This window comes from Erythrolamprus reginae, chromosome 5, assembly GCF_031021105.1.
Source record: "Erythrolamprus reginae isolate rEryReg1 chromosome 5, rEryReg1.hap1, whole genome shotgun sequence".
NCBI classification, from domain to species: domain Eukaryota; kingdom Metazoa; phylum Chordata; class Lepidosauria; order Squamata; family Dipsadidae; genus Erythrolamprus; species Erythrolamprus reginae.
The window spans coordinates 56,278,897-56,291,013 of NC_091954.1; the positions used below are offsets into that span (position 1 = coordinate 56,278,897).

Below are 12,117 nucleotides of genomic sequence, written 5' to 3' on the forward strand. Positions count from 1 at the left end.
CGGCTGAAGCGGGGAAGTTCGCCAGGAGGCAGCAGAAAAGCCGCGCGTGTCTTTTAAAACATCGGAGCCGGCATGGGGAGGCTCTCAATCAACCCCCGAGTCCGGGTTTGGGGCTCGGAGGCTGATTAAAAGCCTCCCCGTGCCGGCTCTGATGTTTTAAAACACACGCGCGGCGTTTCCGCTGCCTCCTACAGCGGGGGCGTGTGTTTTAAAACATCGGAGCCGGCATGGGGAGGCTCTCAATCAACCCCCGAGTCCGGGTTTGGGGCTCGGAGGCTGATTAAAAGCCTCCCCGTGCCGGCTCTGATGTTTTAAAACACACGCGCGGCGTTTCCGCTGCCTCCTACAGCGGGGGCGTGTGTTTTAAAACATCGGAGCCGGCATGGGGAGGCTCTCAATCAACCCCCGAGTCCGGGTTCGGGGCTCGGAGGCTGATTAAAAGCCTCCCCGTGCCGGCTCTGATGTTTTAAAACACACGCGCGGCGTTTCCGCTGCCTCCTACAGCGGGGGCGTGTGTTTTAAAACATCGGAGCCGGCATGGGGAGGCTCTCAATCAACCCCCGAGTCCGGGTTTGGGGCTCGGAGGCTGATTAAAAGCCTCCCCGTGCCGGCTCTGATGTTTTAAAACACACGCGCGGCGTTTCCGCTGCCTCCTACAGCGGGGGGCGTGTGTTTTAAAACATCGGAGCCGGCATGGGGAGGCTCTCAATCAAGCCCCGAGTCCGGGTTTGGGGCTCGGAGGCTGATTAAAAGCCTCCCCGTGCCGGCTCTGATGTTTTAAAACACACGCGCGGCGTTTCCGCTGCCTCCTACAGCGGGGGCGTGTGTTTTAAAACATCGGAGCCGGCATGGGGAGGCTCTCAATCAACCCCCGAGTCCGGGTTTGGGGCTCGGAGGCTGATTAAAAGCCTCCCCGTGCCGGCTCTGATGTTTTAAAACACACGCGCGGCGTTTCCGCTGCCTCCTACAGCGGGGGCGTGTGTTTTAAAACATCGGAGCCGGCATGGGGAGGCTCTCAATCAACCCCCGAGTCCGGGTTTGGGGCTCGGAGGCTGATTAAAAGCCTCCCCGTGCCGGCTCTGATGTTTTAAAACACACGCGCGGCGTTTCCGCTGCCTCCTACAGCGGGGGCGTGTGTTTTAAAACATCGGAGCCGGCATGGGGAGGCTCTCAATCAACCCCCGAGTCCGGGTTTGGGGCTCGGAGGCTGATTAAAAGCCTCCCCGTGCCGGCTCTGATGTTTTAAAACACACGCGCGGCGTTTCCGCTGCCTCCTACAGCGGGGGTGTGTGTTTTAAAACATCGGAGCCGGCATGGGGAGGCTCTCAATCAACCCCCGAGTCCGGGTTTGGGGCTCGGAGGCTGATTAAAAGCCTCCCCGTGCCGGCTCTGATGTTTTAAAACACACGCCCCCGCTTTAGGAGGCAGCGGAAACGCCGCGCGTGTGTTTTAAAACATCAGAGCCGGCACGGGGAGGCTTTTAATCAGCCTCCGAGCCCCAAACCCGGACTCGGGGGTTGATTGAGAGCCTCCCCATGCCGGCTCCGATGTTTTAAAACACACGCCCCCGCTGTAGGAGGCAGCGGAAACGCCGCGCGTGTGTTTTAAAACATCAGAGCCGGCACGGGGAGGCTTTTAATCAGCCTCCGAGCCCCAAACCCGGACTCGGGGGTTGATTGAGAGCCTCCCCATGCCGGCTCCGATGTTTTAAAACACACGCCCCCGCTGTAGGAGGCAGCGGAAACGCCGCGCGTGTGTTTTAAAACATCAGAGCCGGCACGGGGAGGCTTTTAATCAGCCTCCGAGCCCCAAACCCGGACTCGGGGGTTGATTGAGAGCCTCCCCATGCCGGCTCCGATGTTTTAAAACACACGCCCCCGCTGTAGGAGGCAGCGGAAACGCCGCGCGTGTGTTTTAAAACATCAGAGCCGGCACGGGGAGGCTTTTAATCAGCCTCCGAGCCCCAAACCCGGACTCGGGGGTTGATTGAGAGCCTCCCCATGCTGGCTCCGATGTTTTAAAACACACGCCCCCGCTGTAGGAGGCAGCGGAAAAGCCGCGCGTGTGTTTTAAAACATCGGAGCCGGCATGGGGAGGCTTTTAATCAGCCTCCGAGCCCCAAACCCGGACTCGGGGGTTGATTGAGAGCCTCCCCATGCCGGCTCCGATGTTTTAAAAGACACGCGCGGCTTTTCTGCTGCCTCCTGGCGAACTTCCCCGCTTTAGGAGGCAGCGGAAAAGCCGCTTATTTTTTCTTGCTTATTTTTTCCCGCCACTCGCAGCGAAAGTGCCCCGGTTTTTTTGCCGCCCCCCCCCCCCCGCCCGCCTCTCGCAGCAAGTTCTTGTCCGGGCGTTTTTTTTTGCCCCCCCCCCCCCCGCCCGCCTCGCAGCAAGTGCTTGTCCGGGCGTTTTTTTTGCCGCCCCCCCCCCGCCCGCCTCTTGCAGCAAGTGCTTGTCCGGGCGTTTTTTTTGCCGCCCCCCCCCCCCCCCCGCCCGCTTCTGCACCCCCAGCAGAAGCCAAGGACTCACCAAGAGCTGGATATTGTACTGAGAAGAGCCGGCCTGGCTTGCTTTGCTTCGGAGAAATAAAGCGTCACGCCCCCCTGACGCTTTTGGCGGCAAAAGAGCCCAGCATCGCTTCGGAAGCCGCCGAAAGCGTCAGAGGGGCGTGACGCTTTATTCGGCTCTGCATCAGCTCGGAAGCAAAGCAAACCAGGCCGGCTCTTCTCGGCTCGTATCCCGAATGGAAGCTCGTGAGTCGAACAAAAATTTCTCTACTCTCCCAGCTCGTATCTCGAGTAGCTCGTAAGTAGAGCTGCTCGTATGTCGGGGTTCCACTGTATTCTATTTTTAGTTTTATTTGCTCGGATGCTTTTTTTCCCCTCCACATACTTCTTGCATATTACAATTAACAAGTATTAAAAGATTGATTAAACTTTTAGCATTTTTTCCCAATTTTGTACATTGACTATATGAGGTAGTCCTCAACTTATGACCATGATAAGAAATTTAGGTCGCTAAGAAATGCAGTCATTATATATGAGTCACACCTTATTTTGTTACTTTATTTGCCATGATTGTTAAACTGTTAAGATTGTTATAACAGTTTTTGTTAAGCAAATCTGGCTTTTCCCATTTACTTTGCTTGTTGGAAGCATCCTGTGAAAGTCACAAATCCCATGATCCCAGGATACTGGAAATACATGCAATTGCTAAGTGCCCAAATTTTGATTGTATGATGACTAAAGAGACACTGCAGTGGTTGTTAGTATAATGACCAGTTATAAGCTGTTTTTTCCAGTACTGTCATAACTTTACAGCCATTAAACGAATTGCCATAAGTTGAGCACTACCTATATAGCAATAACAATATGCTGACCTTACCTCAATTGTGGTTAATTTTATGGTGATGCTCCCTTATAGATAGTCACAGCCCAATTTCATCTTTAGTGCATTGCTTGTAAATAGTTCAATAGATTTTTGAATGATATCTGTGTTATTTGAATGAATCCTGAGATATAAAAAGTTAAAATGAAAATACATAGGCAAATGCTGATATAAATTCTAGAAGTTCCCACTGAACATTTTCAGCAAAATAAATGAAATTCTTTTTTTTTTGTTATGTATCTATATTTCTGGATTTATTAGCAAATGTTTATTAATTAGTAGATCAGGAAATGACATAAAAAGGTTGAATATACAGTTACATAACCTACACACAGGAAAAATGCTGTTATTGCAGTAAATGTGCATGTTGTCAACCATTCAAAAGCTGTATACAGACCTAGCATTATATATACAATTGGACTGAAAATAGACAATTTTTTCTACTGGACTCCACTTAGGGATATCTACTTTTCTGAATTTGTTGGAGTTGTTAGTTATACACATTTTAAATTGCCACTAATTTAAATGTGCCTTTACAGGTAGTCTTCGACTTAAGAATGCAATTTGAATCAGAATTTTAATTGCTAAGTGATATGATCGTTAAGCAAGTTATCATGTGACCATACCCAATTTTATGACCATTTTTACCATGGTTGTTAAGTGAACCACTGAGGTCATTACACAAATCAAATGGTCACTACAGGGTCATTGTTAAGTGAATCCAATTTTCCCCATTGAGTTTATTTCTTGGAAGCCAAATGGTCACACATAGCAACCATGTGACTAAAGAACACTGCAACTGTTGTAAATGCGAGCTTGTAAATGTGACCATGGGAATAGTGCAGTGGATGAAACTTCAAGAAGGGATGGACAGTCACTTTCAGTGCCATCATTCATAACATTAAACTGCTTTTACCTGAATGGGCAGAAGTCAGTGTCTAAGAAGATTCTCAGTCATCCAGGTCATGGTGGTCCCAAAGGTGCTTTTTCAAGAGGCAACTGGACTTTATGGGGGGGTTTTCCCTTGAAGACATTTTGCTTCTTATCCAAGAAGAGCTGAAGAAGTTTCCTGGATCAGAAGAAAAACGTCTTGAAGGGGGGGGGGGGGAAACAGAAGGTCCAGATGCCACTTAAAAAAGCAATTTTGGGTCAAAAAATCAAAGACTACATGTATTATTGTAGAGTGATGTGTGGAAACTTCAGCAGAAATGGTGATGAGGAGTTAAGAGCTAGCCTGGAATCCCTGAAGCAGAGGATCTGTTGGACAATGACCCCTATTAAACCCTGGAGAATTTATCTAGTTCTGTAGAGTGCAGATAATCTGGAAAGATTCTTGTAAATAGATGAGTGGCAATAAACACCATTCTGATCAACTGTCAGTGTCCCTATGATTTCTAGTGCCTGACAGGTAACTATATTTTAAATAGGACAATAGGGACAATTGAAACCACAACCCAGAAAACTTTCTCTACTTTGTTAATAACTACATCCCCCCATGGGTAACTTGCCAGGAGCCTAATACTGCAAGGGACTCCAGATGTTTCCTTAATCTGCCTTACATGGTATTTGGAATTACTAGTTTGCTTCTTCCAAAGAATATTTTATTTAAATGAAGAAACATATTTTAAGAATGAAACAAAACATGAGGGACAAGCAAGTCTTATGGCAGAATCAGCTTTTGAATTATGGACCTCATTTACATTGAGTAGGAGGGAATGAGGCGCAGTCCAGGAGAGAAATTCCCTTTTAGTTAATGCTTTGTTTGTATGCACCATATAATTGAAGTTCTCAGGAATGTCAGGAATTTACATATTATGGAAATTGGGACTTCATCTGTTACTAAAAGAGAATGTGAAAAATATTATTTTAAGAGAATTTGGAATATAATAGAACGATAGCACTAATCTAGGCCATAACAAAGCAATTTAATTGGCTAGTTTTAAGTTCCCCTAATTACCGTCTAGATGCAGCTGCTCTGGCAGCCCAGAACAAGCCTTTCGATGATATCATCAAGTCCTCCAAGTTCCCAGCAGCCCATGCTCCAGCACCCAACGAGATTCCAAAGATTGAGACAGAATACTGGCCAGGTCCTCCCTCACTTGCGGCTGTAGGTATGAAACAAGTGATATGGGTGAAAACCCATGCACAGCTCCTGCTATCCATAAGTACATTGAGGCTGCTATGAATGCTGCAAAGCTTCTGATGAGGATGTTGATTTTTTTTTTTTGCACTGACTACTTGATCTCTTAGGGAAGTTATGCTGAGTATCTAATTAATAGTGGGTTTGTAGGGAGAAGTGTTACAAATTTTACAGGATTTGATGGCATCGGAATTACCTGTAGGGATCTCATTCCCAAAGTCTACATAACAGAGGAGGAGATGTTTCAGGAATCTTCTCAGTAGAAGTGCCTTTCTCTGGATGGATTCCCCAGAATCTTTAAGGGTTTTAGCATAGATTTTTTTTAAACAAAAACAAAAAACCCTCAAAAGTACTACCAAAGTGTGTGTGGTGCTCCTTGGTTACAACCGTTCATCAGAGTTGGGATTTGATACCAACATTTACTAATTCCTTTACTTGTCTGACTCACTTACTTCCTTTCTCCTGGCATATACAGTTATTATTCCCTAAGGATACTCACAGTGAAGCAGCCATGTCAATTTACAAAGGCATTGTACCTTCTCATGCATTGTTCTGTTCACCTTCTGCTTCATTCAAGCAAGCAAGCAATGATCAGCCATGAGCTATGAATGTTGACATTGGAAGACAGAATTTAGTGAATTCCTTAACCCATTTTGTTGCGTTCAGAATAGCCAGCCTACTGCCAATATTGAAGTACAAGTCCACGCCCAGTCCAGCCTCCTTCTGTTCTTTGAATGGGTGTGCGGTGTAGTCATCGTCACATGTTAAAACCAGGCTCCTTTGGCTTGTTGTTGGTCAGCATGAATAATAGCAAAGCTTATACGGCCCCATTGCATCATTTTTGTACCTTAAAGTTCTTAATTTTATTTTCCATTATGTTTTTCATTTTCTAAGTATTATTTTTTAGACTCCATGTATTCCATGATACCTTTAAATTTGATCACTCAGAGTTGATTCCTACCTGTATAAACCAAAAATAATTCACATTGAGATTAAGGAATCCAAAATGAGATTATTTTGATGGACCAAATTCATTGTTTCTTCAGCTAGAATTAAATATCAGCTTCGTGTAAGAAAAAGATCACATTTGGTGATATTTTACTGTCATAGTATTTATTATAAATCTGAAAATTTAAATATGGGTTAGGGAATATTAGGGCATTATATTATAACTGGGGACAGAACTTAAACATAGGGCTGTTTTTTCTTTTTCTATTCAATTGTGTTCAGTTCTTAGAGACTGTCAGCTTTCTTGGCAAGATTTTTGAGAAGCGATTTGCCATTGCTTCCTTTCCAGGGCTGAGAGAAAATGACTGGTTCAAGGTCACCCAGCTGGCTTTATATATAAGGCAGGACCAGAACTCACAGTGTCCCAGTTTCTAATTTGATGCCTTAATCACTATACCAGACTGAGTTTCAATACCATTTATTTACGTTAGTTAAAATGATAAAAAAAAGTAGTACAGAGAATAGTATCAAAATGATAAAGGGTGATCAAAATTATAATCTGCAGAGTGTAGACTACTTTTAGTTTATCTCAGGATCAGATTTGGGATGGCACAAAAGCAAAATACAGTAGTACCTCTAGATACGAGCTGCTCCATATGCGAGTATTCCAAGTTACGAGCCGACACGCGAGCAAAATTTGTATGTGCATAATTATTTAAATTACTATGTTTTTAAATAATCCAAAGATGATAAAAAGCCAGTTCTAGAATCATCTGCCTTTTATGTCACAGTAATTTTTTTGATTTTGAAATTAAAATAAATTGAGACCAGTTGCCACTCCTTGTCTTATAGCAAACTATACTATAGTGATGGCTAACCTTTTCCAGACCGAGTGGCCAAAGTGCATGTGCAAATGCACATGCACATGCCTGAATCCCAAAATGCAATCTGCACATGGCCCCATGCATGCACTTTGCGCATGCGTGCATTATCCTCCACGCTTCCCGTGAAAGTGCACTTCCCCATGTATACACACCCTTTGCGTTACGCATGTGCAGCAGAGACCCCAAGATCAGATGGCTGATGGGAGATTTGCGCACATGGACAGTGAAGTCCTCGGAGAGGGGCGGCATGAAAATCCAATTTAAATAAATAAATAAAATAAAAATAAAGTGAACTGGGGTGACAGCTCATGTGCCCGCAGAGAGAGTACTGTATGCCACATTTGTCATATGTACTATAGGTTCATCATCACAGTTATACTGAACTGACCAACTTTGACCACAGCTCAGTATGTGAAATTAGTAGTTATCATGAAAGCTTTTGTTAAAATCATATGTATTGATTTTACTATAACTAAAAGTAAAAAAAAAAGTATCAGTAACTAAGGATTTATGGTTCTCAAAAAGAAAAGGAATAGGTTACCCTCTAACCCCTCAGGCTAATTTAGAATTTGAGACCAAACATATTCTAGTTCCTAAAATATGTATAACAAAGCTATTAAAATAGGGTTCTTAATAAACAAAATAATTAAAATACTGTGAGCCGAATTATGATTCTAATATTGAAAATACAGTGCGTAAATAGCTGTGACAATAGTCTTCCTACAAGTCTGGCCCTCCATTTTTCCTTAACACATTCCGCTTACTTAACAAAATTGTCAATATTAATCAGAATGTTACTAATTATGTTTTATAATCTGTAAAACTTTCAGTACATAACATTTTGCACTTCAGAATGGTTTTATTTAATGTATTATTTCATTCAGAACCAGATTATATTATTAATACTGTTTTGAGACAGAATTGGTAGATTATTTAGGTATTTACTTAAATATTTAGTTAATTTCTTCAACAATCAACTCAGAGGAAATAGGTTGATTATCATTTCTTATACCTATACTTGAAATAAGTAGTTCTTTTTACTGTGGCTTATGGAAGTAGGTTTTGATATGCGACGCCGATCCACTGGCAGAGATGAAGACCTTGAAGAACTTCAGAGGCGTCGGCAGCTGCAAGAGGAACAGTTAATGAAGGTGGCTGTCATCTAAATGTAAATTCTCTCTTTGTGCCAAAGTCTGCATGATGTGAATCTTTTCCACTAGCTTACTTTTTCCTTGAAATTCTCATTTTCAGCTAAACTCAGGCCTGGGGCAATTGATACTAAAAGAAGAGATGGAAAAGGAAAAGTCATTACTTGCCAGCAGATGTTACGATTCTCCAGTTAATTCCTGTAAGCAACAAAAATAGAAACAACATAAAGGATTATGGGACATGATGAACTAGGAATACAATTCTCTACTGTATCCACATAGCTGACAGTTGAGCTAATTGACTTCAATTAGATTTAGTTTTTAATAGACGTTTATAGAGTTGTACTATTAAAAGTTGATATTTAGGTTGGTTCTCATCTAATTATTGCAGTTCAGTTTCTGATAATGCAAAACACGACCTCTAAATAATAACAAGGAAGTATCTTTTTCCTCTAATGTGTTTACTGCCTACGTTATAATTCTAGCTTTTTCTCACAAGGTATTAATGGACTAAGTCACATTCTTACAATGGGCATTTTATGAAAGGATTACTATCATTCAACATATATGAATATCATTAAAAACCCAATGTCAGTTCATAAAGAATGATTAAGAAGCCTTTAACCAGTTGATTCTCATAGCCTTTTATAGGTGCCCACTTTAGGGGAGGAAATCAGCCTCAATGAGTAATGTAATGCATTCAATATAATCAGAAAGATCTTTGGGGTAAACTGATATGTTGCCCCCAAAAAGCAAAGATATAATTACTGTTTGCTTATAGAAATTTTGTGTATGAGATGCATGTATTTTCATTATAATTTGCGTATGGTTTGCACCCTTTCCAGATCTCTAAAATATATTTTAAACATATTATGGCAGGAGACCCAGGGCCATGATAGTAACAAAACTAAAGAAGGACAAAGATGATTATAGGGTTTCATTATATCTGTCTGCATCAAATCACTTACTTCCAGGCAACAATCTATTAAAAATGATTCACTTCTGAGTATACAAATGTATCTTTGTGTATGATTACAGAGAACAGCCTATTCAAGACTAATCTGAGACATAAATTTATCAGATTGCTTTAAACAAGCTGCTTTTTTTTAACCTCAGTCTCTGCCTCCAATTTGCACCATATGGAAACAATAGCAATCCTGGCTTGTAAATAACTACTGACAGAAGAGCAGCATTTTGCTTGTTTAGTGTGTGCAAGGAAAAAAAATTAGGAGAAAAAAGTATGTTTTAAGCAATTTGAATCAAAGACTCAGAATTTGACATTGTGCTGAACCATGACCATAAAGCATGAATATCTAGAGATTGTTGCTGTGTAATATATAGAGTGACTTGCAGACAATTCAAATCCATTTTTGTCTGAAAATTAGAGAGGAATTGAAAATTTTATATCCAAATTTCACTTACTGGACAAAGTCAAGGTAAAATGATTGCTTAAAAAAATACATATGGATGCAGATTTACACTTTTGAGGTTTCTCACTGATTTCTATGATGTGATTTTGGCTATATATTTTTATTTCCTAATAATTATTGTTTTCTCCTTCTCAGCATTACACGCCACTGCTTCTAAAACTTCTTCACTGCCTGGGTATGGACGAAATGGACTCCACAGGGTGAGCAGATAATTCTTCCCATATTTTAAAGTACATTTTAAATTTCAGTTTCAGTTGAGGGTCTAAGGAGCAAAACTGAAATCATTTTTTGTTGCATAACACTAAAAACTAAGTTCAATAAAGTTCTTCAGGATACATATGTTAAAGATACAATATAAATAAAAATTGTTAAAAAATCAGGTGTTAAAAATAAAAAATAAAATTAGAAGAACAAAATAGTAACATTGTAGCAACAGTACAAAATCTTTACTTGGCAGTCATGAAAGTTCTGTCTGTATTTCTTCCTGTCCACCATATTTCTTGCTTCAAATTGTACTTTTAGACTTTTTATGTGTGTTGTCAAAGAAAGCAGAAAAGGGCAGTTAATAAGGCCATTTCACCTGAGAGAGGGCTTAATCAAATAGATCTATAAAAGCTCAAAATGTCCAAATATTGCTTGAATGTGGCTCAGACAAACACAATATTAATTCATTGAATTATTAATAGGAGAAGGTACAGCAAGTTAGATCTGCAAGATTCTTTTATTTCAACAAATCTCAATAAAAACAGTTGTAGGTATCCTGTGGGACTGATTCTGTGGTCTGGTCTACTTAGTCGAATTGGCAGTCACACTTTTATTGACTCATATATTTCAATGGATAGATCCAGTGAGGGGAAAATATTGACATATGGACATAAGATGTGAAAAGATATTAGAGATTCAACTAAATGTTCTTCTCCCACTCTAATCTATCAAGACTCCTAAAAATCAGTATTTTTCTGTTCTTTCCTTTTCACCCTTCTCTTGGGCGGGGGGAGTGGAGGTTTGTGTTTGCTATCTCCATCTCATCACTTTTTAGTATTTACATCATTTCAATCTGGTTCTTTGGTTGTTGTTTTTTTTAAAGAATTGAGTTTAACATATTATCTGAACATCTTGGGCTATGTACATTCTTTCTCCCCAAAGTATCTAAAAAAATCTCCAGAAGTCAGATAGGAAAACCAAGAATGATAATCAAATGTTACATAATCTGTCTATTGGTGTTGGTGGATTTTATCATAAATATTATTTATCTATGGAAACTATGTGAAATTACAAAACAGTTTAAGTGATGCATATCTATCACTAGTATCCATATAAAACTAGTTCAAGATATTCTGGCTTCATAGGCAGAAATATGACAAATCTCAAGTTGCTTTCACAAGGAAAGGTATAGTGATAAATTATTGATAAAAGATGGCATTTTATGGAATTATAATCTACTGTTTTAGAGTAAGGATTTCTGCTCTTTCTCACCTTCAGTATACATATTATATATAGCTTTATATATGTATAAAGTACAATAACATGTCTCCTGTACCACTGTCAGTTTTATATGCACTTTTTCTGACTGTCAGGGATAGCCCTAGATAAGATGCCATTGTGGTTAAAGCACCAAGCTAAAAATCAGGAGATTTGACTATTAGTGTTGCCTTAGCAATAAAAGATATCTAAGTGACTTTGGACCAATCAACTCTATCAGCCCAACCTATCTCACATGGTTATTGGTGTGAGAAAAATAGGAGATGGAAGGAGTATTGAGTATGTTTACTCTCTTGAGTTATTTATAAAAAATAATATTGAGGGTAGGTTAAAAAAAAATCTTAAAAATAAATTAAAAATAAATGAGTGTGCTGTTCTCATGTATTACATGGCCTTCGTGGTGATAATTTTACTGTCATTCAATGTGTAGATAATGTGATTTACCTGTTCATATTTTTATTTATATATATACATGTAGCCGATGTCCACAGACTTTGGTCAGTACAACAGTTATGCAGATGTGAGCAATACAATTCGAGGTAAGTTTGTAAGGAACTAGAATGTGAGGTTTGGTTTATAGATAGTTTTTGAGTTATTTTAAGCATTTATGATTTCTGCTATGTTTTTATAGTAGTACATAATGTCATCTCTCACAAACAGTTTTTGGATACGATACTTAAACTTGAAATAAAACTACA

The 12,117-nt window shown here is 40.5% G+C and overlaps 1 protein-coding gene across 10 annotated transcripts in view; it reads left to right on the plus strand.

Annotated features, from left to right (window-relative positions):
• The window catches only part of ABLIM1 (actin binding LIM protein 1), a 236,356-nt gene that overhangs the window by 216,402 nt on the left and 7,837 nt on the right, over window positions 1–12,117 (plus strand). For 3 of the 10 annotated variants that reach the window (XM_070752659.1, XM_070752652.1, XM_070752657.1), the window contains exons 15-19: window positions 5,358–5,498; window positions 8,416–8,510; window positions 8,611–8,707; window positions 10,073–10,137; window positions 11,898–11,958. In XM_070752659.1, the coding sequence (XP_070608760.1) occupies window positions 5,358–5,498; window positions 8,416–8,510; window positions 8,611–8,707; window positions 10,073–10,137; window positions 11,898–11,958 (459 nt within the window). Of the gene's footprint in view, window positions 1–5,351; window positions 5,499–8,415; window positions 8,511–8,610; window positions 8,708–10,072; window positions 10,138–11,897; window positions 11,959–12,117 lie in introns of all 10 variants that reach the window. The other 7 variants (XM_070752656.1, XM_070752660.1, XM_070752651.1 and 4 more) reach the window with 5 other exon arrangements.